At 35.9% G+C, this 25,254-nt stretch overlaps 2 protein-coding genes across 5 annotated transcripts in view; one reads left to right on the top strand and one right to left on the bottom strand.

Moving 5' to 3' along the window:
- Positions 1 to 618, bottom strand: part of EAF2 (ELL associated factor 2) — a 44,413-nt gene extending 43,795 nt beyond the window's left edge. The window contains exon 1 of the mRNA XM_058555890.1: positions 452 to 618. Within this exon, the coding sequence (XP_058411873.1) occupies positions 452 to 560 (109 nt within the window). The 5' untranslated portion in view covers positions 561 to 618. The remainder of the gene's footprint in view (positions 1 to 451) is intronic.
- A 183-nt stretch (positions 619 to 801) lies between these two features.
- Positions 802 to 25,254, top strand: part of IQCB1 (IQ motif containing B1) — a 45,500-nt gene continuing 21,047 nt past the window's right edge. The window contains exons 1-8 of one of the 4 annotated variants that reach the window (XM_058555884.1): positions 802 to 879; positions 1,364 to 1,450; positions 5,369 to 5,480; positions 5,714 to 5,876; positions 8,345 to 8,474; positions 11,860 to 11,953; positions 16,150 to 16,249; positions 24,985 to 25,163. In XM_058555884.1, coding sequence (XP_058411867.1) covers positions 5,381 to 5,480; positions 5,714 to 5,876; positions 8,345 to 8,474; positions 11,860 to 11,953; positions 16,150 to 16,249; positions 24,985 to 25,163 — 766 coding nt within the window. In that variant the 5' untranslated portion in view covers positions 802 to 879; positions 1,364 to 1,450; positions 5,369 to 5,380. The other 3 variants (XM_058555889.1, XM_058555885.1, XM_058555888.1) reach the window with 3 other exon arrangements.

Genomic DNA, 25,254 nt, shown 5'->3' with positions numbered 1-25,254 from the left:
AACACACTAAATAAGAACCTCATCAGCCAGAGACAGAAAAAGTGAAGAAGGGAGAGAATATTTCCCCACCAGCCCCAGGCATTCTCTGCCCCCTGCATAATAGTTGGGTTCTTTGCTCTCTTCCATTTGCCACATTATTTTCCTTTCCACCTCTGCATCATCCACCAGTCACGCCTGTCTCCACAGTCACCCATGCAGACCCTGTCCACAAAGTTTCCTTTTCTGCCTGTTGGTCTCACTTGAATCTCTCTGCCCAGGGTTTACCCACACCTGCTCGACTCCGGCTCCTTCCACTGACCTTCTAGGACCTCACGGAGGGCAGCGGATCGCGCTGGCACCCCATTCTCCAGCAGAGGAAGGAGGTCTGTGGGAACACAGCTCAGAGAGGTCTGTGCCTTCACACCCCCATACCCAGAGCTCCCCCTCTTTCCCCGGGGTCATCCTCACTCACAGCGCACAGTGTGGAAGGCGCAGCGCGGATACTTCTCGAAACTCTCGCCTAACTTGAGAACCCGCTCGCGACTGTCAATGCGCGGGCGTCCCCCTGTTCCATTCATCATTATGCTCGGGCTCCGACTTGGCCTCCACTCGCGCCGCTCGCTACCATCTGCCACCTCAGCCTGAACCAGCTGCACTTGTTGCGGCCCGCCCAGCCACCACGGACTCCGCCCCCCGCCCGACGCGCGCGGCCCCACCGGGCGCTTCTCGCGTGCGATTGGTTGCCTGGCTAGTGGCGCCCCGCCCCTTGGCTCCGAGGATCGTGGTCCCGCCTCCAGGCCCATTCCCGCGTTGCGACGCACGCCGTCCCGGGAAGCCGCGCAAGGGAGGTGGGTGGTGGGAGCGGGGTGCTTTGGTGGAGGAACGCCGAGCGAGCATGAGGTGACCGTCCGAAGTTGGCGGCTGGGGAAGGAGAGGGCCCCGGGATAGCGGCAGGCCGGCACCCCAAGGTTTCTGGGCCAACTGACCCGGCACGTAGGGGCTCTTAACGGGAGAATCGGCGTGCTCCACGCCCTTTCTGTGGAGATCTGGTGTGGAAACTGAGGCCCGGGGAGGGGCGGAGTCTGGGCACAAGGCCTGGCGTCTTGCCCAAGGCCTGGTAGCGCCAGAGCTGGGTCTAGAATGCCGAGTAAAAGACCCCGCGGCCTCGGAGCCTCGGTCCTTGGACCTGACTGGAGGCGACGCCGTTACCTCAGCAATCGTTTTCTGACCTTCTGTCCCAGCGGAAGTTCCCGGTGGTGTCAGGACCGGGACAGGGGACCGGGAGGGAGAGGAAAAAATGATTCGGAGTTAGGAACTGCAGATGTTTAGGATCAGTTGCAAGTCGATTGCATCGGGTTGCTTCTTTTATTTATTTCCTTCACAGTGATCCGCGGCGGCGGTAACGGCGGTGATCCGTGGAGGCCGGGAAGACGAGGTTCCCAGAGGATCGAGCTCGTGCTCTGGCAACAGGGTAATAGCTTTAATAGTTGAAAACTAATTGTCTTTTTTCTCTGTCAAAAGTTCGTGAGTTCAATGGTAAAGAGGAGAGAAGTGCTGTATTAGAGGAGAAGCGCCCATGAGAAAGTTTACAAATCGTTGCCATATCAGGTGGCGGTCTTTCAGGGTAGTTATGTGATCAGACTCTACTCCTTCACTGACCTTCTGCCTTAGCCAGATTTGTCGGTTTATCGTTCCAGGCGGGTAGATGGATGTGTCTCCCGCAACCTCTCTGCTTGTCTTAATTCTGCTCTTTTAAGGGGTACTCTGTTTCATGTGGTAGTTAAGCGCTCAGCTTCTGGAGCCAGAATTTTTGGACTTGAACCTCAGCTTCATACTGTATAGTGTGACTTGTGCAAACCAAAGTTAAGTATGCTCGTCATTAAAACTGGGGGAAAAATAATAGTACTTATACCTGAGAGTTGGTGAGAGGGTTAAATGAGTTAATACATGAAAGCGTTTAAAACAGTTCATGGCATATAGTAAAAGCTTTCCAAATGGTTATTATTGAGGCTTAACTCTGCTCTCATGCAACATTTTAGGACCATCCGTGGTGGCTGCCTTCTCTTCTAAATCTTGAATTATTCTAGGAGGTAGGAATTGCTATTTTGTTTACTTTACAGCTAAGAAAACTCGTTCAGGGATGCCCAGTCCACCAACTCTGTGGTTTGTATTCTTATTGTCTGTGTCATCTATTTGGCACGTAACGCTTTTTATATAATTATTTTACATATATGTATATATGTGTGTGTGTATACTTTTCTTTCCCAACCAGAACATGAGCAGGGCATCTGTCCTATATAAAATCTTTGTGACGCTTGCATCTAACATAGTGCCCTACACACATGTGGTGATAATGACAATATTTCAGTGATGTTTCATTATGTTAGCCAGAGAGCAAGAACAGTGTTTCAAGTCGATTTTACCTTAAAAAGGCTTCCAATCAGAAATCTGAGGTTTCCATTTTGTGACAAGGAGAAAAGCAGAGGGTCAGGAAATTGAGTTTTGGAATGCTCAAAGTTTGTGCAATTATTCATTCTTCCAACATGTATTTATTAAGTACCTACCACAGGCCAGGCACTAGTCTAGCCTCTGGGAATGTAGTAGTGAACCAGAGAGATAAGAAGACAACCAAGGATGGTATGAATTCTGCCCTTGTGAAGCTTACTTTCTAGTATGAATTTTCTCTAAACATATATTAAAATGAATTCTGTTGTACTAGCCCAGAAATAAACAAATAGATTAATGAACTAAATAGATTCTAAAAATATGCCCAAGTGACATTTCAGATTGCTTCTATTATATCTCTTCATGAGAAATTACCTTAGGAATTTCTGACAGCTATGTGCATTTGTTCTTTTTTCACCAATCTGTAACCTCATCTAACTTGAAAAAATTTAGATTTCTTACACCATTCACAAAAATAACTTACATGTGTATTGAAGATATAAATAAAGATATAAGTAAATGAAGGTAAGTAAAACAAAACTATAAAAACACTAGAAAAAATTAGGAGAATATATATTAGCACTTAGGGTAGGGAGAACCTTTCTAAGCATGACACCAAAGGCAGAAGCCATAGAGGTAAAGATTGTTATACTTGACTATAAAAAATTTGTAAAACTATGGTAAAGCCACTATAATCAAACTTAAAAAATTATATGACAGACAAGGAGAAAGTGTTTATAGCCAATATAAAGGATAAAGAGTTCATATCCCTGTATGAATAGATTAAAGCTTCTGTGAAAGAATAAGACAAGCTGATAGAAAAATTGTTAAGAGATATGAATAGAAAATATATGAAAGAAGAAATGGCCAGGGAACATGAAATGTGCCTAACCTACTAATAATCAAAGAAATACAAATTAAAACAAGATGATACCATTTTTCATCTAGTGGATTAGCAAAAATGTAGAAGAACATATTATGTATTAGTAAACTTATAGTAAAATGAGCACCCTCATACATTGTTGGTGGAAGTATAAATTAGAACACCCATTTTAGAGAAAAATTTGGTATCATCTAATCAAAATTTTAAAGATATATCCTGTGACCAAGCCATCCAACTTCAAGGGAAATTCACTCTACCAGTACTAGCATGAGTGCCTAAACACATGTACATTGATATTCATTGCAGCATTGCTTGTGATAGTGTACACTGTGAATGACTTCCAGTAGACAGGATGTTTAAATACATTTTGATACACTCTTAACAAAGGAAGCATAGCAGAATGCAGCCATTCGAAAGAATGAGATAACTCTCTATGTAGTCTCTTGGAAAGTTATATGCCTACTATGTGCCAAGAGTTGTGCTGGGCTTTCTTTAAAATATTTCCAGAAAACTTGTTTTTTAATGATTTATATTTTACCTAATAAGGGATGATTTTTGGATGCATGTATTAGGCCAACTCGTCAATATAAAGGATGGGCTGTGGTGCCAGTTATGAAGAATAATAGATAAAAAAGTGAGTTAGAAGTAGGTCACTTGGGAATATGTTTTGTGTTTTTTACTGTTTTACATGGGAGGGAATATAATGAACATTGTAATGAAAACCACAGACTTTGAAGTCAGACTGATCTGAATTTGATTACTGACTCTACCACATGCAGTTGGAACCAGAACAAGTTTGTCAACTTCTTCGAGCTTTATTTTTCTTACCTGTAAAATGGAGATGATTATAGGCTCTACCTCATAGTCCTGTTAGGATTAAATAAGATAATGCATGTAGAAGCACTTAGCACAGTGCTTAGTTCATAGTAAACACTTAATGTATGTTAGCTTTTATTAATTATAGGTAAAGATTATGCTTTTTTTAAATGATGACATTTTGAGCTTTGAATGCCTTAAATTAAAACTTTTTATAAAGAAAAGTTTTAGAAACAAACTGAATCAGGATGTGGATTTTTTTTTATTTTAATATAATTGATTTTATTCACTATGCTGTTTATAAGCAAGCTTTGGTTATCTTATAATTACATAACATTTCTGAGTTTCGTGTTGGAAATCCCCAAGACCAACCCCAGTTTCAGTGATTTGCTAGAAGGGCTCACAGTTCTCAGGATATGTAGTCATTCACAGCTGTGATTTATTACAGTGAAAGAATACATAGCAAAATCAGCAAGGGAAAAGGCACATGGGGCAAAAGCCAGAGGAAAAGAGATGCAGACTTCCAAGAGTCCTCTCCCAGTGGGATCACATAAGACACGCTTAATTCCTCCTGCAATGAATTGTGACAACATGTTGAAGTGTTGTCTACCAGGGAAGCACACTAGGGGTTCAGTGACCAGAGTCTTTATTGGAGGATGGTCATGTAGGCATCCTCTGCTGTTATGTACCATTCCAAATTTCGGGAAGGAAAGCAGGTGTTCATCATAAACCACATTGTTTTTACAAACAGTTTAAGCACAGTGAACCACTCTTATTAGGGAATGGTGGAAACCCTCCTGAAATCCAAGTTCCTAGACACCAGCCAAGGGCAATCTTGTAAGGAGCTGTTTGAAAGGATAGCAGTCTCAGGCCTGTGTTAGCTCTTTTCTGCACAGTTTCTCTCTTATGATAAAAGAAAATTCCTGTTCTAGGATTGTTGTGCCGACTAGAGAGAGTGCATGTGAAGCACCAAACACAGTTCCTGACTCTTAATGAGTGAATAATAAATAACACTGTAACTGTTACTGTAAGGTATAAGGGTCTCTAGCTCTTTTAGAGGTACACTAGTTAGAAAAACAAGAGTTTTCTGTAAGGAAGAAATGAAAAAAAATCTACTCTTCACTTCTCAAAGAAAGCAGGCAAAGCTGTTTTCCTTTATATTGAAACTATATTTCAAACATTACTTAGGGAGTGAATATTTTAGGGCTGTTTGACCTTTATTTTTCTGAATCTATTAAAATATAGGTGATATGAAAAATGAAGCCAACAGGTACAGACCCAAGGATCTTATCTCTAGCTGCTGAAGTTGCAAAAAGTCCTGAGCAGAATGTCCCTGTTATACTGTTGAAGTTAAAAGGTAAGAAAATCTTTGTGATTGGCTAACACTGTTTAAGCAACAAAACAGTTCCATCATGGGTACAACTTTAGCATTTGTTTCTGATTTGTTCGGAGAAATCTTAGCATTGTGATAAAGCAGTGATTTTTTTTCCTTTTTAATGACTTTTTAGTTATTATTCATCCTATAAAAATACAGATAGCTCTTGGATTTATTGAGCAAAAATAAGTATATCTTATTTCCTTTTGCCTTAGAAATAATAAACAACACACCTTTAGGAAGCTCAGAGTTGAAGAAAATCAAACAAGATATATATTGTTATGACCTCATTCAATATTGCCTCTTGGTCCTCAGTCAAGATTGTTCTCGAATCCAGGGTGGTTGGACTACAATTTCCCAGCTTACACAGATATTAAGGTAAAGTAAAGCAGTAAGTCAGCTTGTTCTTGAGGAATATAGTAGTAGATTCTTATTTTCAACACTTGCTTCTTTTTATTCATCTGCCTAACGAGCAGTGGCAACCTCCTGTGGTAGGTTATGGTTGTACTTTTCCTTCATACTATATATTATTATTCATAACTGTATTTTTGAATATTTCACTATCTAAAATTTTATTCCATCAACTCTGTGAAGATGGTGATCATGTGTTTTGCTCACCACTGAATCCCAAGTACCTAACAGACTCTTCATTGACTAAGGAATATATGAAGAAGTGAAGATACTAAGATAAAAGTGAAGACATCATCATACAAAGCAGAATGAAATAGTGCTGAAATGAAAGTCATAAGCAAAGTACTATAGAACAACTATAGAAACTGTTTATTTCACTGTGTATTGATTTAGCTATCTCAACTGGATATTTCATTAGGTAACCCAAATCCCATCAATAAAATTTAGAAGCAGCATTTACTCATCTACTGCCATGCTAGAAATTAAGAGAAAAGAGATCAAAATCTTTTTTTTAAAGGAGACAATAAAATAAACCAGGTGTTCTCAGTGTCTAAGCCACTTCCTAATTAAGTAACTGGAAGTGTGCATTACTAATTGGATCTTAGCTTTCAAAACTGCTTACTCCTAATTTGTTACTAGATAAAGGCCAGATTCAAGGTATACAGTTAGAAAAAACAATTAACAAATGTACATAATATTCTTTTCTGTGCCGATGGTACAGCACTTTTTTTTTTTTTTTTGGTAAGGAAGATCAGCCCTGAGCTAACATTCATGCTAATCCTCCTCTTTTTGCAGAGGAGCTAACATCTATTGCCAATCCTCCTCCTTTTTTTTTTCCCCCAAAGCCCCAGTAGATAGTTGTATGTCATAGTTGCAGATCCTTCTAGTTGCTGTATGTGGGACGTGGCCTCAGCATGGCCAGAGAAGTGGTGCCTCGGTGCGTGCCCAGGATCCAAACCCAGGCCACCAGTAGCGGAGCACGTGCACTTAACCACTAAGCCATGGGGCTGGCCCATAATATTCTTTTTTATACTTTAATTAAAGTATAAGTAAATAAAGCCTTATGTCTTTGTTTTGATTAGATATATTAGCTCATGAAAATGTTGATTGAGATAGGCTCTCACGGGTGGAATCCAAGTCTTAAGAAATTGCCATGTTTGTGAATTTACAAAAAACAATTTCGTTTATTAATGTTCTCAATCAAACTAGGTACTCTGAAATAATTAACTTTAGGAACCAAAGGAAAAGAGAAACTAATACATGTGCGTGTTAGTCCATTAACTTTAGGAATTGATGTGCAAAAAAAAAAAAGAAAACATGATACATTGAGCATTAGCCAGTTAAATTTTTAACATGCTCAATATGTAGTCACTATTGCTTATCAGTGTCTGCACATTTTGTGGAAAAGCCTCAAACAGCAATACTTCCTCATTAGAATATACACACAGAGACCATTCTTGGGTTGGGGTCTTTTTTTGGTATTAGTCTACAAAAATATTTTTTATTATTGAGACTTTTTTTTTTTTTTTTGGTGAGGGAGATTGACCATGAGCTAACATCCGTTGCCAATCTTCCTCTTTTTGCTGAGGAAGATTGGCCCTGAGCTAATATCTGTGCCCATCTTCCTCCAATTTATATAAATGGGACTCTGCCACAGCATGGCTTGATAAGCAGTGCATAGGTCCGCGCCTGGGATCTGAACCTGAGAACCCTGGGCCGCCAAAGCAGAGTACGTGAACTTAACCACTACACCACCAGGCCAGCCCCTGAGACTTTTGAATATACTCGTTTTATATCCAGAGAGTGACTTTTATTTGCAGATTCAAGAGGGCTCGTTTCTCTAAAGGAATTTCTCTGATGTATTTTGTAAAGTGTTCCTACTAGAGTTAGGTTTTTGCTGTTTCCCCTTCTGATACAAGCAATGTGCAGTCAGATTCTTTGCAGTTTTAGGAAAGTAGATTAATTGGAAAATAGAATTGATATAAAATTAGAGTGTTTGATTTCCTAATCTGTCCCTTGCAGACTGATCCTACCCTGGGTATTTTTCAGCTATCAGATGTCTAAAATGTATCAATTAAGACAAATGTTATTCATGAATTAGGCGTTCTAGGTATCCTATTGCTTTTAGAGTGTTTGTAGCTTGTTTGCTGAAAACTTGCCTCGTTTTTCTTTATTATGAGCCAAGTTATTTTGTTTCCTGAAAGATTGACAAGTAGGTTTTTAGGGTATATGAGTTCTGGGTAAAGTCCACACCACTGTTTACTTTTCTAGAAAGTTGTTATACTAATTTTCCAGCAAAAATTCTTTATTGCCTTGGCAACAAAAGAAAGCTGCTAAAAATTCTCATTAAGGCACAGTGTCTATAGAAGCTTTAGCATTCAACTGAAATTTATAATTAACACAAACTGAGTCACAAACTTGTGCTCTTATTTCAGCCATTGCTGTGTGGGCTTGGAGCCAGGAGAAGATGCAGAGGAATTTTACAATGAATTACTTCCATCGGCTGCAGAAAATTTTCTGGTTTTGGGGAGACGATTGCAAACATGCTTCATCAATGCAGCTAAGGTATATGTATTTATTTAGTGTTTTGTAGCCAAAACAGTTTAATTCTTGAGAAGATGTTCCACATTTTTTTCAAATGTGCAATATTTGGCTGGAACTACAATTAGAGTAGTGGATTCAAACATTTTTAAAGTTACAACCCCCCCCAAAAAATCTCTACATTTGAAAATTTTACAGTGCTGGCTGAAGCATACTGTATGACTTTTTGAAGGATCTGCCTTACTACTCAACTCTGAGCAGCACCTATAGACATTTATTTTCATAACATCTTCCTAAAACATACTTTTACTTAAATTAACAGTAAAGTATTGTTTTCTAGGCCGAAGGCTTTTAGTAGCTCCAATGGCGAAGAAGAATAAAGGTGAACTGTCTATTTGATCTTTCAGATCTTCTCTAGCCAAAATATTTCAACTCAAACATAAGGGTCATTTCAATCCAACAATATTTCTTGGGTGAATTGTGTTAGGTACTATATGGGACTCTGTTTTTTTTTGATCCATGAGTTATTTAGATGTGATGCTTAATTTCCAAATATTTGAGCATTCTGTTGATGTTTTATTGTTATCGATTTCTAATTTAATTCTATTGTGGTGTGATAGCATACTCTGTATCATTTCAATCCTTTGAAATTTTTTCGCACTTGTTTAATGGCCCTCCGTATGTTTTATCTTGGTGAATGTTTTATTACAAGCAGTCCTTGCTTTGCACAGTGCTGTCTATACTGAAACTCCCGCATATCAGAACCATGTAAAGGTTTTGATGTGCACAAGTTTCATTTAACATGGTACCATGCAAAAGCAAGGACGCTCCCTGTACTTGAATGTGAAATCTGCAGTTGTGTGTAACTAAGCCATCATGGGGTATTAAGTTCTGTTTGAGATGCTTTGAGTATATAAGGAATACACACAGTCTTGTGCTTAAAGAACTCCCAGGCTAATAAAGTATACAGGATCTTTAGAAATTTATTATAAGAAACCTAAGACAAAAGTGTTTTTTTTTTTTTTTTTTTTTGGTGAGGAGATCAGCCCTGAGCTAACATCCGCCAATCCTCCTCTTTTTTTTTTTTTTTTTTTTTTTTTGCTGAGGAAGACGGCCCTGGGCTAACATCGGTGCCCATCTTCCTCCACTTTATATGGGACGCCGCCACAGCAAGGCTTACCAAGCAGTGCGTCGGTGCGCGCCCGGAATCCGAACCAGCGAACCCCAGGCCGCCGCAGCGGAGCGCGCGCACTTAACCGCTTGCGCCACCGGGCCGGCCCCGACAAATGTATTTTTAATTCAAAAAATAAATTAAAAAATTATAAGAGTGAAATTGAACGAGACATACAACAATACAATATGGACAGCATAGTAGTTTGAGTGTAGGAGCTGTTGTTGGCAGAGAATTTAATAGAGTAATTTAATTAGTGATAGAGTATATGCTTTCTGTGTAATAGGTCACAAATTCTACTCCTGGTATCTCCAATAGCATTTTGAGGGATGCTAGCACCAAATATTTGCATATTTGCTACATTTAATTTAATTCAAGTCCATTAAAGCGACATGAATCATGGAAATTGTGTTGGACTTGATTTCTTCTTCAGGCTGTGCCACAAACTAATTCTGGGTTCTTAGGTAAATCACTTGATTTCATTGTACCTCAGTTTCTTCCTTTGTAAGATGATTTCTATCTCATGAATAGCTCAGACCAGTATGAAAGCTTTGTATTTTCATCAAAGCACTTTTATTTAATATACCTTCTTTAAGGGCAATAATAATTATATTCTTTTCATTTATATACTTTAGTACTTTTCATAATACTTTCCTATTCTTTATTATGGTATTTGTATAGAGATAAATTGTCTAGTACAGACATCAAGGGGAGTAAATCATCTATAGAAAAGGAGGGCCACTTGATCACAGGGCAAAATTAAAACGGGGATAAAAAGGAGAAAAAAAACTGAATTTATTTATTTGTTCTGTCTACCTAGGTGTTTCCCACCTAGGGGTCGGATTTTTTTTTTTTTTTTAATTAGCCAGCATATAGGTAGTAGATCACATGGTGAGACATACACAGGATGTTCTGGCCTCAACTGCAAACTGGTTCAAATATACACACACATGTACATATATATGCATACATACATATATATGTGTTTTATATATAAGAATAGAAAAACGCCTCTGCAAGAATTCTGAAGTGATTTAAGAATAAATTTTGTTAATCAGTCTCAGGAGCCATGAATTTATGGGTGACATTATCTAATGAGTTTTTAAGGAAAGTGGGAAGTATTGGAGCCCAGCACTATCCTTTGAGGTTGATAACAATGAGAATTACTATGCCCTTTCTGCTGTGTCTTTTGGTAAAACTGGCAAAGTCAGTTTATTGGACTAAAGAGATTCTTGATCTAATGTGACATTTCTTTTTTGTTGTTGTTGATTGTTATATTTAGGTTAGCACTTGTCTATTTAAGCACCTATCTAAACCTGTGCTAGAATAATAGGAAGAAAATGCTTTCATTATTATGAAGAATAATCATAGCAATCATAATGTTTTTGCTGTTGTCATCATTACTTTTGTGCTACAGTACAAACATTCAGGACATGGATAATATTAGTGGCCTTTATACAACTTTCTGCTAAAGTTACATGGCCAGTAAATGACAGAATTGTGAATGGAATATGTTTCTTATTTCCCATTATGATACATGCTCTAATCTAGAATAATTTCTCACTTTACTTTCCAGAAAAGAGGAAGCAGGAAAAATTGTCATTTATTTATTGAATAAATATTGATTGACCATTTACTGTGTGTCAGAACTGTCTTAGAGTGCGGAGAGCTAAATGACATGGTCATTTAGCCCTCATGGAGTCATAGGAAAGAAGCTGTAACTTCTAAAGCACTAATAATATGCACTAATAAGAATGCTTTACATACTGACATCTACTTTTGCATAATGCAGTGATTTTCAACCCTGGCTGCATTACCAAATCACCCACTTAACTTTGTAAAAGTACAGATATCCAGACTTGAACTTTGGTGATTCAGATGCATTATGTTTGGACTAAAGCCTGTGCATGGGTATTTTTAAAAAAGCTTTGCAGGTGATTCTGATGCATAGCCAGTGTTGAGAAATGTTAGTGCATCGACTTGTAGTTCTTATACTGCTTATATTGTCTCATTTGACCTCTGGATAACAACCATTTCTAGTAAATAGAGTAAGTATTACTAGCCTATGACCACAAGTTATGTAAATTAAAAAACTAAAGGCTACAAGATCATGTACCTTATAAATAGCTAAATTAGATCCAGAAACCAGGTGTTCTGACTCCCCATAGAGAAGTCTCTTTTTTTTTTTAATCAAGTAATTACAGAAAAGTAAATTGAGTTTTTTTTGTGTGTGTGAAGGGTGAAGAAAAAGATGAATTACTACACTTTTTCCAAATTGTGACTGATTCTCTGTTCTGGCTCTTGGGAGACCATGTTCAACTCATCCAAAGTGGTAAGAGAAAAGATTTTTAATGTAACTGATAGTCATTGTAGAGTTACCTCTAAACAGTTTGATCTTTTTTTCTAAAAATAAATACCTCATTAACCATATAGATAACCACAGTTCAATGAAACCACGTTGAAATAACCCCCCACACACAAAAATAAAAGCCCATTTGGACATTCTAGCTTTAAACAGCCAACATTGACAATGTGAATATTATTTTAAGGGGAAAATTGCTAAAATATAACTTTCTTCTTAGCTTTTTCTATTTAGCAAATCCAAGATAAGAATTAATGATAATTTTAACAATTTAGTCTAGGGAAAAAATTTTTTAAGTTTCAAAGATTACAGTTGTATTTTAGAATTAGTATGAGAGAAATCCCTATGTACAAAGTAGATATGATTTAACTCATAGCCTAACTGTTCATCTAAGAGTAAGCTTTTATATAATGGCATTTTACTGAACTTGAAAATGATTTTGTAGACTATTTCTACACTTACATTGAGAAGTATAAATATATGTTAGTTTTATATTATGTTTTCTTAAGACTGAGAAAGTAATCCTTAAAGATAATCTTGACAACATTCCTGTCCTCTTGAAAGATTTAATCTAAGATAAATGTAACTATATAAGAACATTGTTTGATTTTTTTAAGAAAATAAAAGTTGAACTGAATTTTTATTTTTAATTTTATTTTTTTTCTCAGAATTATGCATGCACATAAAGAATCAAATAGTTCTATAAAGATTGTTAAAAAAAAAGGAAACACAGTCTGTAGCTGCCTCACTCCATTTCCCATTTTCTAAAGGTAGCTGCTTGCAATTAGTGTAACTAATACTTTTGGTAGTTATCTCTATATAGTGATAATAAGGTGCTTAGAAACTTCCTTTTTTTTTTTTTAAGTATTATCTATTCATGTCCCATTATGGAACAAATGTTATGAAGTTCCCAATTTAAAGAAATATTTTACTAAAAATATAAAATACTTATTCTTACTGTAGTGGGATGTAAAAGACCTACTAAAAAGAGAGACAGCAAGAGAGAGAATACTTGAATAATTTTAAAAATATGCCATATTCCTTTTCAAAAATAGTAACTATATTGAGTCAACCCTGATGGCCTAGTGGTTAAAGTTCGGCCCTTTCACAACTTAAGTGGCCTGGGTTCATTTTCCGGTCATGGAACCATACCACCCATCTGTCTGTTGCCATGCTGTGGCAGTGTCTCACATAGAAGAACTGGGTATACTACCATGCACTAGGGCTTTGGGGAGGAAAAAAAAATAGAAAGATTGGCAACAGATGTTAGCTCAGGGTGAATCTTTTCCTGCAAAAAAAAAAAAAAAATAGTAACTATAACAAAAGTAACAGTGTTCCTCAAGTCAATCTGAGATTTAAAATATCAATAAAGTAGGTATTAAAACTAAATTAAGCAATAGTGAGGCCAGCCTGGTGGTGCAAGCGGTTAAGTGTGCGCGCTCCGCTGTGGCAGCCCGGAGTTTGCCAGTTTGGGTCCCGGGCAGGCACCAATGCACCGCTTGGCAAGTCATGCTGTGGCAGCATCCTATATAAAGTGAAGGAAGATGGGCATGGATGTTAGCCCAGGGCCAGTCTTCCTCAGCAAAAAGAGGAGGATTGGCAGATGTTAGCTCAGGGCCGATCTTCCTCAAAAAAAAAGGAAAAAAAACCTGAATTAAACAATTGTGAAATTCATATGCAAAAAATAAATGGGTACAAAATTGGGTTCTCCAACAACCTCTTTTCTAAAAGAATCAACGTCTTGGAGAAATGTCTGACTATAGGTCTGGGGTAGAAAATATGCAAGATAAGCCTAAAGTATCTTGCATACCAGATAGGAAAGAAGCAAAGTCTATTAGGATTTTGTGAAAAGGACTCAGAAGCCACCAGAATGAGGCCTCTACCAGCCAAAACTGGGAAGTGTGAACAGTAATAAGGATAATAACGATAATAACTACAGTGGATTGAAACATTTCAAATATAGTGAGACTGTTTAAAAAAATTATCCTTAGAGTCTGCTAGGGAACCAGTTCAGTTTGAAAACTGGTAAATGAAGAATCCAGCACTTATCCGGCCTTTTCTTACATATTGATGAGGAGAAATTTCCCTTTATAAAAATATTCCAATTAGTAAGTGAAAAAGTTATGATAGAATAGTGCCATTTTGCAACCCTTAGTGAATGAATTAACGGATTTAGAAATTAATCATCCTTCAACGTCAACATCAAAAGGAGAGACAACCAGATATTAAGTGCCTCCTAATGGCTCATCATAACCTCTCATATGAAATTTATATGCCAAAAATTCAAACCTGAATCACTTCAATCCTCTAGCTCCAACTAGCAATTTATAGAAGGTCAGAGAAACATTAAATTACACTCTAGGAATGCACTTACCAAAACTAGACTGTGGGAAGCTCATAGGACAATTGACATAGTTTCGTCAACAAATAAATTGCAAGAGGAAAAAAAAAAGGTAGAAGAGGAATCCATAGATTAAAAGAAATTTGAAAGACAACCAATTACAATGTGTGGATCTTGTTTGGATCTTGACTCAAACTAACTTTTAAAAATTCGGAGAGCAGTTGGAAATTGGAATACTTACTGGATATTTGATAAAATTAAGAATCATGATTATTTAGGTTAGATACTGGCTATGTTTTATTTTTCAATAATTCAAATCTTTTGGGAATATATATTGAAATATTTGTGGATAAAAGCATTTTATGTTTTGGATTTGCTTCAAAATAAAATGAGAGGCAGGAAGTGGATGGGGTAGGTGAAACAAGATTGGCTATGAGTTGGTCATTGTTAATTGTTAACCAGTTGAATGACTGGTACATGCAGAGTCATTATACTATTCTGTCTACTCTTATGTACGTTTGAAACTTTCATTAAAAAAGTTTAATTAAACAAAGAAATGGGTAAAAGTATCAGTTCTTATTTGGGGAACCACATAGTTATCTGATCATACTTGAAAAACAGAATAAGAGCTCCAAAAATAAGTTATATAATAATATATTATAAGACAAACAGTATAAAAAATAAAATGGAATGACTAATAAATTATTTTAGCATAATTTTTTTCAATATAGGAAAAAGGTAAACTTATAAACACTACATATTACATGATTTCACTGAATTCAAAGTTAATTAAACAGTTATTAATAAGACATCTTTAAGTAGACAAAAATTGAATAATGTACTTATCCCACCGACAGAAAAGGATTTTATTTACTATTGAATTAGTAGAAAATAAGAAGCCATAGATATATTTAATAGTAGTAGAATTGTTTTTTGAATTGGTGTCTAGAAAAATATTGAAATATTGGACTATGTATATAGAAATGAAGAACAATAGTTAGTATGTGAAAGAAATCACATATGTTTCCTCAGGAGATAGAAAGAGGAAAAGAGTGAAGTTGTTCTATAGAAGCTAGGGTAGTGTTCACAGAGCTGCCTTGCCAGCATACCTGAGCCCACTTTAGTTAAAATTCTGATCAGTTAGCAGAGAAGGGAATAGAAACCAACATTTACCGGGAACCTACCCTGTTCTAGGATGTTCTGCAGTAGCCTGTGAGAGAGCTATTATTTCTAGTTTTACAGATTAAGAAACGGATATTCTGAGAGGTTAAGCAATTGCATAAGCATCCAATGCCAAGTCTTCATAACTGGCTGCTCAGAGCCTAAAAATTATAAACCAATAAAAACAAATGTTTTATAGTTAATGATTTCATTATTACTTAAGATATTAGCAAACATGATACATTAGATAACAAATTTTTTTAAGGACATAAGCCACTGATTATAGTCATCTGTACCATTTCTATGCCTTCATTTTCTCTCTTCTTCACAGGAAATTGATTTTATTCACTAAATTCACTGCTAGAAAAAGAGATTCAGATTTAGGATATGTTATATTTTATTTTTAATTTAAGAGGAGATAATAAAGATTCTTAGCTTGGTATTTGTGGATGCTTTCTATTTATAACTGTTCATAGAAATAGAATGACTATTTATGTTTATTGAAACTGCCTATCTTAAAATCATCTTTATTGTAGAGTATACAAAGGCAGGAAGTTTAGCAGAAATGGTTATGCTTTGATTTGGTTTTGAAAGAACAAGTGAATCCCAATTGTATCATCATAGAATCTTTGCTTTAATCTTTCTTTTTTTCCTCTTCCTTTAGTACTACAAAGTGATCATTTCTTGCACTTACTGCAAACTGACAATGTTCAAATAGGATCTACAGTCATGACTATGCTACAGAGCATACTACAGATCAGCAGGTGACTTGATTTTACAAAATACAATTTTTTATTTTTGATCAGAAGCATTACCAATTGTATTCCAGTTTTGCTGAAATCATTGATTGTATATAACTGTACATGATACTTAGAAAGCTCTCTTATTACCCTTGTCTTTCAGGGAAGAAAAAGAATATAAAATACCATAAAAGACTGGAAATTTATTATCAAGTTGGTGTCTTCTCTGAGAGCTTAAGATTTTAGACCAAATCTCAGGCTTAGAGAAGAAAAATTACTGTGATATCTGCAGATAAATATTGGGATCACATTAGAAAATGCTTAATCATATATTTATTTAGTAAACTGTGAGCTCAGTATTATGCCAGGTGCTATACAAGGCCATAAAAGTAGTTAATAGGAAATTTTCCCAGGTTAAAATGGAAACGCAGAGTATAAACAGTTGAAATAATTGATTTTTTCAGTTCAATATGGGTTTATTAAGCATCTACTATATGCCAAGTGTGTGTCTGTCATTAGGTTTACAAAGTTAAGATATAAACCTTGCCTTCAAATAGCTTACAATATAGTGAAAGAGAATGATACACGAACATAATTGTATTATAGTGTACTAACTTACAATGTTAAAGGTGTGCACAACTGTTAGAGGAGCTCCTAACCCAAACTGATGGAGGATGCTTCCTGGAGAAGGTAACAGCTGAGATGAAACTTTAAGGATGAGAAATTAGCCAGGGAAGAAGAAGAGAAAGCAGTATTTCTAGGCAGAGGTAACAACATAAGCAAATGCACAGAGATAAGAAACAACATGCCAAGGTGAAAAATGGGTACAATTCATTGTTGCTGACATTTAAAGTTTGGTATGCGGAGGTGGCCAGCAAGTTTTCCAGAGACTTAAGTCACAAAGAGTTCATATGCTGTGTTAAGGAAACCAAGTCTTATCCTGTAGGCAATAGGGACCATTGAAAGATTTTTAAAGTGGATAAAAATGGTCAAATTACAATTCACTTATGTCACTGTGGTCACTGTGGGGAGTAAAGATTTAGGGGGGACAAAACTCTAGACAGAGAAGGCAATTAGAGGATGCTAGCAACCATAGTAATCCAAGCAAAGTAATAAAATCTTGGCCTTGGGCGCTGGTACCAGGAGAATGGATTTTAAAAACTAATGAATTAAAATCATCAGGACTTCACCTCCACTTGTGATCAAAATGGCATAATAGAGGGGCTGGCCCCGTGGCTTAGCGGTTAAGTGCACGCGTTCCGCTACTGGCGGCCCGGGTTCGGACCCCGGGTGCACACCGACACACTGCTTCTCCGGCCATGCTGAGGCCGTGTCCCACATACAGCAACTAGAAGGATGTGCAGCTATGACATACAACTATCTACTGGGGCTTTGGGGAAAAAAAAAAAAGGAGGAGGATTGGCAATAGATGTCAACTCAGAGCCAGTCTTCCTCAGCAAAAAGAGGAGGATTAGCATGGATGTTAGCTCAGGGCTGATCTTCCTCACAAAAAAATAAATAAATAAATCTGTAAAAAAATAAAAATGGCATAAGAGAAATGGATTTACCCTACTACCTGAGAAAACAAACACCAGGCAAAACATGAACAACAGTGTTCAAGAAACTGGACTTCAGTCAACGAAAGACCGTGAGCCCTGAGAAAAAGGAATGAACAAGATGAACCTACAATTTCCCTAACTTATAGCATTGAGAGAGTTTCCAGGTGGTGGGAGGGGTATCCTAGCCAGGCTGAGTTCAAGAGGTAGAGCTGAGAGTCTGGGGAGAACAAAACGGCAAAACGGCTAGAGTTCACAATATAGAATACCATACAAGAAATAGCTACACAGAGGGAGAACCCCAGAGATCTGCAGAGGGTCCCCTTCAATTATTCAGTAGAGTACTGATCAGCACATAGGTGTGAGGAAACTACCCAGACAGTAATCCAAAGGATTAAAATAAAGAGTACCAGAAGCTAACACAGAGCCAGGAATATTGCCTGATTCCAGCAGCCAAACTGGAAAACCTCATGAATAATGGAGCATTGGGTAGAGTATTCAGGAAGGTTTTACGTCAGTAATGGGGGGATAATTAGCACTAGACTGAGCACTATTCTGGACCATCCAAACAGAATAAAAGCAAGACCCGAAAGGATCAAATTATTTCCGAGTAACTTAATTGCACCTGGTTATTGAAACTGACTACATCTTAAAGTCGTCTTTACTGGAAAGTATACAAAGGCAGAAAGTTTAGCAGAAATGGTCATGCTTTGATTTGGCTTTAAAAGGATGAGAAAATCCTACTTGTGCCATCATAGAATCTTTGCTTTGATCTCTTTTTTTGTCTTCCTTTAGTAATACAAAGTGATCATTTCTTGCAGTTACTACAAACTGACAGTGTTCAAATAGGATCTACAATCATAACTATGCTATAGAACATTCTACAGATCAGCTTGGTTTTTACAAACTTTTACTGTTTTTTTATTTTTGGTCAGAAGCATTACCAATTTGATACCAATTTTGTTAAAGCATTGGTTGCATATGATTTGTACATGGCACTTGAAAATCTCTAACCAGAAGGAAACTCAAAAATATTTTTAGGAGAACAAAAATATCCAGCATCCAACAAGATAAAATTCATACAAGTACCGGGCCTGCAAACAAGCAGGAAAACAGGACCCATAATGAGAATAATCAGTTGATCAACATCAAGTATATGAGAATTAATAGACAAGGACATCAGGACGGTTATTATAACTGTATTCCATATGCTCAAAACGTTGAATAGAGGCATATATGACATAAGACCCAAAATGAACTTGAGGACATGAAAATGGCAATCTCTGAGATGAAAAATACACTGGGCAGAATTAACATTGCAGATTAGTCAACTGGAGCACATAGCAATAGAAACTATCCAAAATGAAACAAACAGAGAAAAGGAATCAAAAGAAAGAGAGAGAGGGGGGAGGAGAGAAAGAAAGGAAAGAAAACACATCAGTGAATCAGTGATCTGGAGGACTATTTCAAACAGCATTATATAGGTATAATCAGAGTACCTAAAGGAGGTAGTAGAGTCAGAAGAAAATATTTGAAGAAATAGTGGCTGAAAATTTTCCAAATTTGATAAAAACTATAATCTTGCAGATTCAAAAAGCTCATCAAACCCCAAGGACAATAAATATGAAGAAAGTTCTACACCAAGGCACATTGTAATCAAAGTGCTCAAACGAGTGATACAGAGAAAATCTCAAAAGCAGCCGGGGGGGAAAAGACATACACATATACAGAGGAATGAAGATAAGGATGACAGCAACTTTCTTGTCAGAAACAACACAAGCAAAAAGATAGTTGAGTGATATCTTTAAAATACTGAAAGAAAACAACTGTCAAACTAGAATTTTATACCCAGCAGAAGTATGTTTCAAAAACAAAGGCAAAATACTTTTTCAGAAATCACCGGCAAACCCACACTACAAGAAATGTTTAAGGAAGTTCTTTAAGCAGAGGGAAAGTAGATCTACGCAAAGGAATGAAGAATATCAGAAATGGTAATTATATAGGTAACTGTGTAAAATTATTTTTCTTATTATGACAGTATTATATAAAATATAACATTTGCTTATACGAAAATAATAAAAATGTATTGGGGTTTTAAAACATATGTATGATTAGTAAAACATATTACAACAATAGCATAAAGACTGGGAAGAGAGAAATGGAAGCATACTATTGTATGCTTAAAAGTAAAAGGATGAAGAAAGATATACCATGCTAATGTTAGTCAAAAGAAAGTTAGAGTGCCTATATTAATATCAGAAAAAGTAAATTTCAGAGCAAAGAATATTACCAGTGATAAAGTTATTTCATAGTAATACAGAAGTCAATTCACCAAGAAAACATTTTTATTGACCTAATAGCAGAGCTTCAAAAATTGACAGAACTACAAGGAGAAATAGACAAATCTACAATTAAAGTGAAAGATGTCAATATCCCTCTCTTGATAATTGATAGAATAAGTAGACAAAAAATTAGTATGACTACAGAAGATTTGAACAACAATATCAATATCAATTTGACCTGATTGACATTTTTGGAACACTGTACCAAACAACAGCAAAATGCACATTCTTTCCAAATGCAATGGAACATTTACAAAAAGACCATTTTTCTGGGCCATATAACGAGTCTCAATAAACTTAAAAGCATTTAAGTCATACAGAGTATATTCTCTGCCTCAATGAAATTAAATTGGAAATTAATACCATGAAGATCTCTGAAAAATCCCCAGATATGTGGGAAATAGTAATGCATATCCGAATAACCCAAAGGACAAGAAAGAAATAAAAATTAAGTTAGAAATTATTTTTAAATGAATGGAAATGAAAACGACATATGCAGATTTCTGAGATGAATCTAAAAGCAGTACTTATGGGAAAATTTACATCCCTAAATGCCTATAAGAAAAAAAGAAAGATCTCAAATCATTGACCTCAGCATCTACTTTAAGAAACTAAGAAGAGAGAATTAAAGTAAGCAGAAGAAAGAAAATGATAAAGATCAAAGCAGAAATCAGTAAAATATTATACAAAAACAATAGAGAAAATCAATGAAACTGTAAGCCAGTTCTTTGAAAAGATCAATGAAATTAATAAACCTATAACAAGACTGATCAAGAGAAAAAGTACAAACTGCCAATATCAGGAATGAGAAAGGCCAATACAATAGAGTTGGTAGATATTAAAAATATCATAAGAGAATAATATTAACACCTTTATGCTTGTCTAGATGAAATGGATAAGTTCTTTGAAAGACACAAACTACCAAAACTCATTCAAGAAGCAATAGATAGGGGCTGGCCCAGTGGGGTAGTGGTTAAGTTCACACACTCCACTTCGGCAGCCTGGGGTTCACGGGTTCAGATCCCGGATGCAGACCTGTGCACCGCTTGTCAAGCCATGCTGTGGCAGGCGTCCCACATATAAAGTAGAGAGGAAGATGGGCACGGATGTTAACCCAGGGCCAGTTTTCCTCAGCAAAAATGGGAGGATTGGCAACAGATGTTAGCTCAGGGCTAATCTTCCTCACCAAAAACACATTAAAAAAAAAAAAGTAATAACATGAATAGCCCTATAACTATAAAGAAATTGAATTTCTAGTTAAAACACTTCCCACAAAGAAAATTCCATGACTAGATGGCTTCTTCCGTGATAAATTCTACTAAACGTTTGAGGAAGAAATAATCCTAAACAAACTCTTCCAGAAAATTGAGGAGATAGAATTACTTCCCAACTCATTATATGAAGTCAGCATTACCTGGATACCAAAACTAGACAAAGATGTTATAAGAAAATGACTCCTTAATATACTAATGAATGTAGATGCAAAAATTCTAGTTAATGCGTCTTGAGTAAGTTGGGTTTATAAGGGTGTCCACTCTGATCACTTCTATTCAACATTGCATTGGAGTTTCTAGCCAGTACGGTCAAGCAAGAAAAAGAAAAGTTATCCATACGGAAAGGAAGAAACAAAAATTTCTGTATTTGGAGATGACACTGTCATCTATACAGAAAATCCAACCAAATGTACAAAGTCGCTAAAACTATAAGTGAGTGTAGCAGGGTAGTAAAATACAAAATCAGTGTAAAAATATAAAGTGAATTTTTATACCCATCAATTAAATACTCTGAAATTGAAATTTTAAAATATTGCAATTATGATAGCACAAAAAATATGAAATGTGTAGGGTTAAATCTGGTAAGAGATATGAAAGATATATTTACTTAAAACTGTATATTGCTGAGAGAAATGAAAGAATTTGTAAATAAAGGGAAAGATAAACTGTTGATCCATGATGCAATATTGTTAAGATTTCAATTTTCTCCAAATTGATATATACCTTAAACACTATCCCAGTCAAAATCCCATTTTTGCACAAATTGACAAGCCCATTTCTACAACTTATATGAAAATCAAAGGACCTAAAATATAAAATAGCCTAACCAACTTTGAAAATGAAGAATAAAGTTGGGAGAGCTAACACTACCTAATTTTAAAACTTTTTTATAACACTAACATAATTAAGACAATGAGATGTTGGTGCAAAGATATACAAATATATCAATGGAAGAGAATGGAATCCAGAAATAGACTCATACCTATATGAACAATTGATTTTCAAAAAAAATGTAAAGGTCATTCAGTCGAAAAAGGATGATCTTTTTAAGGATAATGGAACAATTGGCTATCACTATGTAAAGAAAAGGATTTTGATCTATACCTCACCATATGTAAAAATTAATTCAAGATGGATAATAGACCTAAATGTAAAACCTAAACTATAAAACTTATTGAAAAATATTAGAAAACCATTATGACCTTAGGTTGTGAAAAATTGCTTAGATTCTTAGATATGGCACCAAAAGTAAAATCCAGAAAAGAAATTGATAAATTAGACTTCATCAAAATTTTAAAAGTCTGCTCTTCAAAAGATACTGTTTAAGAAAATGAAAAAGATGACACAGACTGGCAGAAAATATTTGCAAGCACATGTTTTAAGTATTTGTATCCAGAATATAGAAAGAACTCTCAAAATTTAATAATAACAGACACTTCATGAGAGAAGATCTATAGATGGCAAACAAGCACATGAAAAGATGTTGAGCAACATTAGTCGTTAGGGAGATACCACTACACTCTTGTTAAATGGCTAAAATTTAAAACACTGACTGACCCAAATGTTGACAAGGATGTGGAGGAACTGATACACTGCTGGTGGGAGTGGTAAAATAGTACAATCACTTTGGAAAATAGTTTGACAGTTTCTTAACAAGCAAACACACCTACTATATTACCCATCCATTCCACTCCTAGGTATTTGCCCAAGGAAAGTGAAAGCATATGTTCTTACAAAGACTTGTACACAAATGTTCGCAGCAGCTTTTATTTGTAATAGCCAAAAACTAGACACAACTCAAATGTCCATCAACAGGTGAATAAACTGGTAAATCCATATAATAGAGTACTACTCAGCAATAAATAGGAATAAACTACTCATACATGTGGCAACACAGATGAATATCAAAATAATTGTGTTGAGTGAAAGAAGCCAGGCAAAAAAAAAAGTACATATTATATGATTCCATTTGTATAAAATTCTAGAAAATGTAAACTAATTTATAGTGACAGAAAGCAGATCAGTGGTTGCCTGGGTGCCAAGGCGGGAAGGACTACACTGAAGCTCAAGGAAACTTTGTGGGGTGAGGGATATGTTTATTACCTTGAATGTAGTGGTAAAACATCAAAATTTATCAAATTATACACTTTAAATGTGTGTGGTTTGTTTTATATCAATTATACTTGAACAAAACTGTTAAAAATAAAAAATCAGGCCTTGGTGAGCATTTTGTTATGGGACAGAGTAAAAGATGCATTCAGTTATGACACCAACCAAGTTGTCTATATTGGGTAATTAGATAGAGAGTGGTATAACCAAAACAAAGAACATATAATTACTTGGTTGGGGAGACAGGTGATGAATTCAGTGTTGGTTGTGTTGAACATAGGTGGATATATTCAGCAGACAGTGAAATAAGAGTCCATGCAAAGACTTGTACATAAACATTCATAAGCAGCTTTATTTGTAATAGCCAAAGACAAGGTGACTCAAATGTCCATCAATAGATGAATAGATAATTTTACTTCTGGAAGAGATCTGGTCTAGAGTTATAGATTTATGAATCATTAGCCTAGAAATGGTAGTTAAAAACATGAGAGAAGATGAGCTCAGTAGGAAATATAAATAGAGTGAAAAAGGAAATGGGCTGAAATGGAATCCTGAGGAATAACCTTTAAGGAGTATACTGGAGAAGAGGAGCTAATGAAGAAGACTGAGAAAGAATGGTCAAAAATCTGTGGGTGGAGGATGGAGGGGGGACCAGAAGAACACTGTATCACAGAAGCTGAACAGGTAGAGAGTATCGGGTATAGTCTTTACAGTTACTTTTTCTACTGGACAAGAGTCGTTTATATTGTTGTTGAATAAGAATCTATTTGCATTGCCCTCAGATAAGAATCATTGCCATTACTCATTTTCCGCAGACCAACCTCTACTTTTACAGAATTGCAAAATACCTAATCAATAGGAAATAGTCAAACAAAGGTAGACACCCCTAGAAAATCACATACTCCTTAGTGGAGGGAGTAAAAGGATACCCAGTAATCCCTTTTGAGTTATTCATAAGTTTCAGATAATTTTTTTGCCATAAGTAAGGCAAGATGAGGTTGTGAGTATAATGAAGGAAATACCAAAGGAAAGATAAAGTTCCTCCGATATTAAGTACACAATAATTGAATTCCTATAGCATTTTTATCTTCATACATCATTAAGCAATGAACTATGTTCTGTCTTGGGATTTTCCTCTTGTTGCCTTGAAGCTTTTGAATCATCGATTTAATATTTTGCACGTTTATCTTTCCTCCACAATTTGATTGCAGTTTTTCTGAGGAGAGGGCCTTTGGATACTTTGTATTCCCTATTTTACCTAGCATGGTGCCTTACACACATTAAGAATTCAATAAATACTAATTAATTTAATGTGATATATTCTTGGAACTGAGCTATACATTTAAAAAATTGGTTATCTTTTTGGATTGGGCCACAGTCAGGCATCAAGTTGCTGAACCTTTTATGTTTCATTTGTTGTTATACCTATGCTTCAATAGTAATGGTACATTTTTTATTTTTTTATTTTGTTCTATTAGTGGTGATTTACTGAGAATAGAAGGAAAAACCCTGCATTCAATTTTAGACGAAGTTGTTTTCAAGCTTTTATCAACTCCTAGTCCAGTCATAAGACATACTGCCACAAAGCTGCTACTGTTGATGGCTGAATCCCATCAGGAAATTTTGATTTTACTGAGACTAAGTGCCTGCTACAAAGGTAGTGCATATATTCCTTCTTTTCTTGAGATTCTCAAAAAGAACATTTTTATTGATGATTTATGGAAAACAAAATTTCTGTTTTGAAAAAG

Source organism: Diceros bicornis, chromosome 15 (assembly GCF_020826845.1).
Source record: "Diceros bicornis minor isolate mBicDic1 chromosome 15, mDicBic1.mat.cur, whole genome shotgun sequence".
NCBI lineage: Eukaryota > Metazoa > Chordata > Mammalia > Perissodactyla > Rhinocerotidae > Diceros > Diceros bicornis.
Note: the sequence above shows the minus strand (reverse complement) of the source record. Positions and strands in the feature narration are given on the sequence as shown.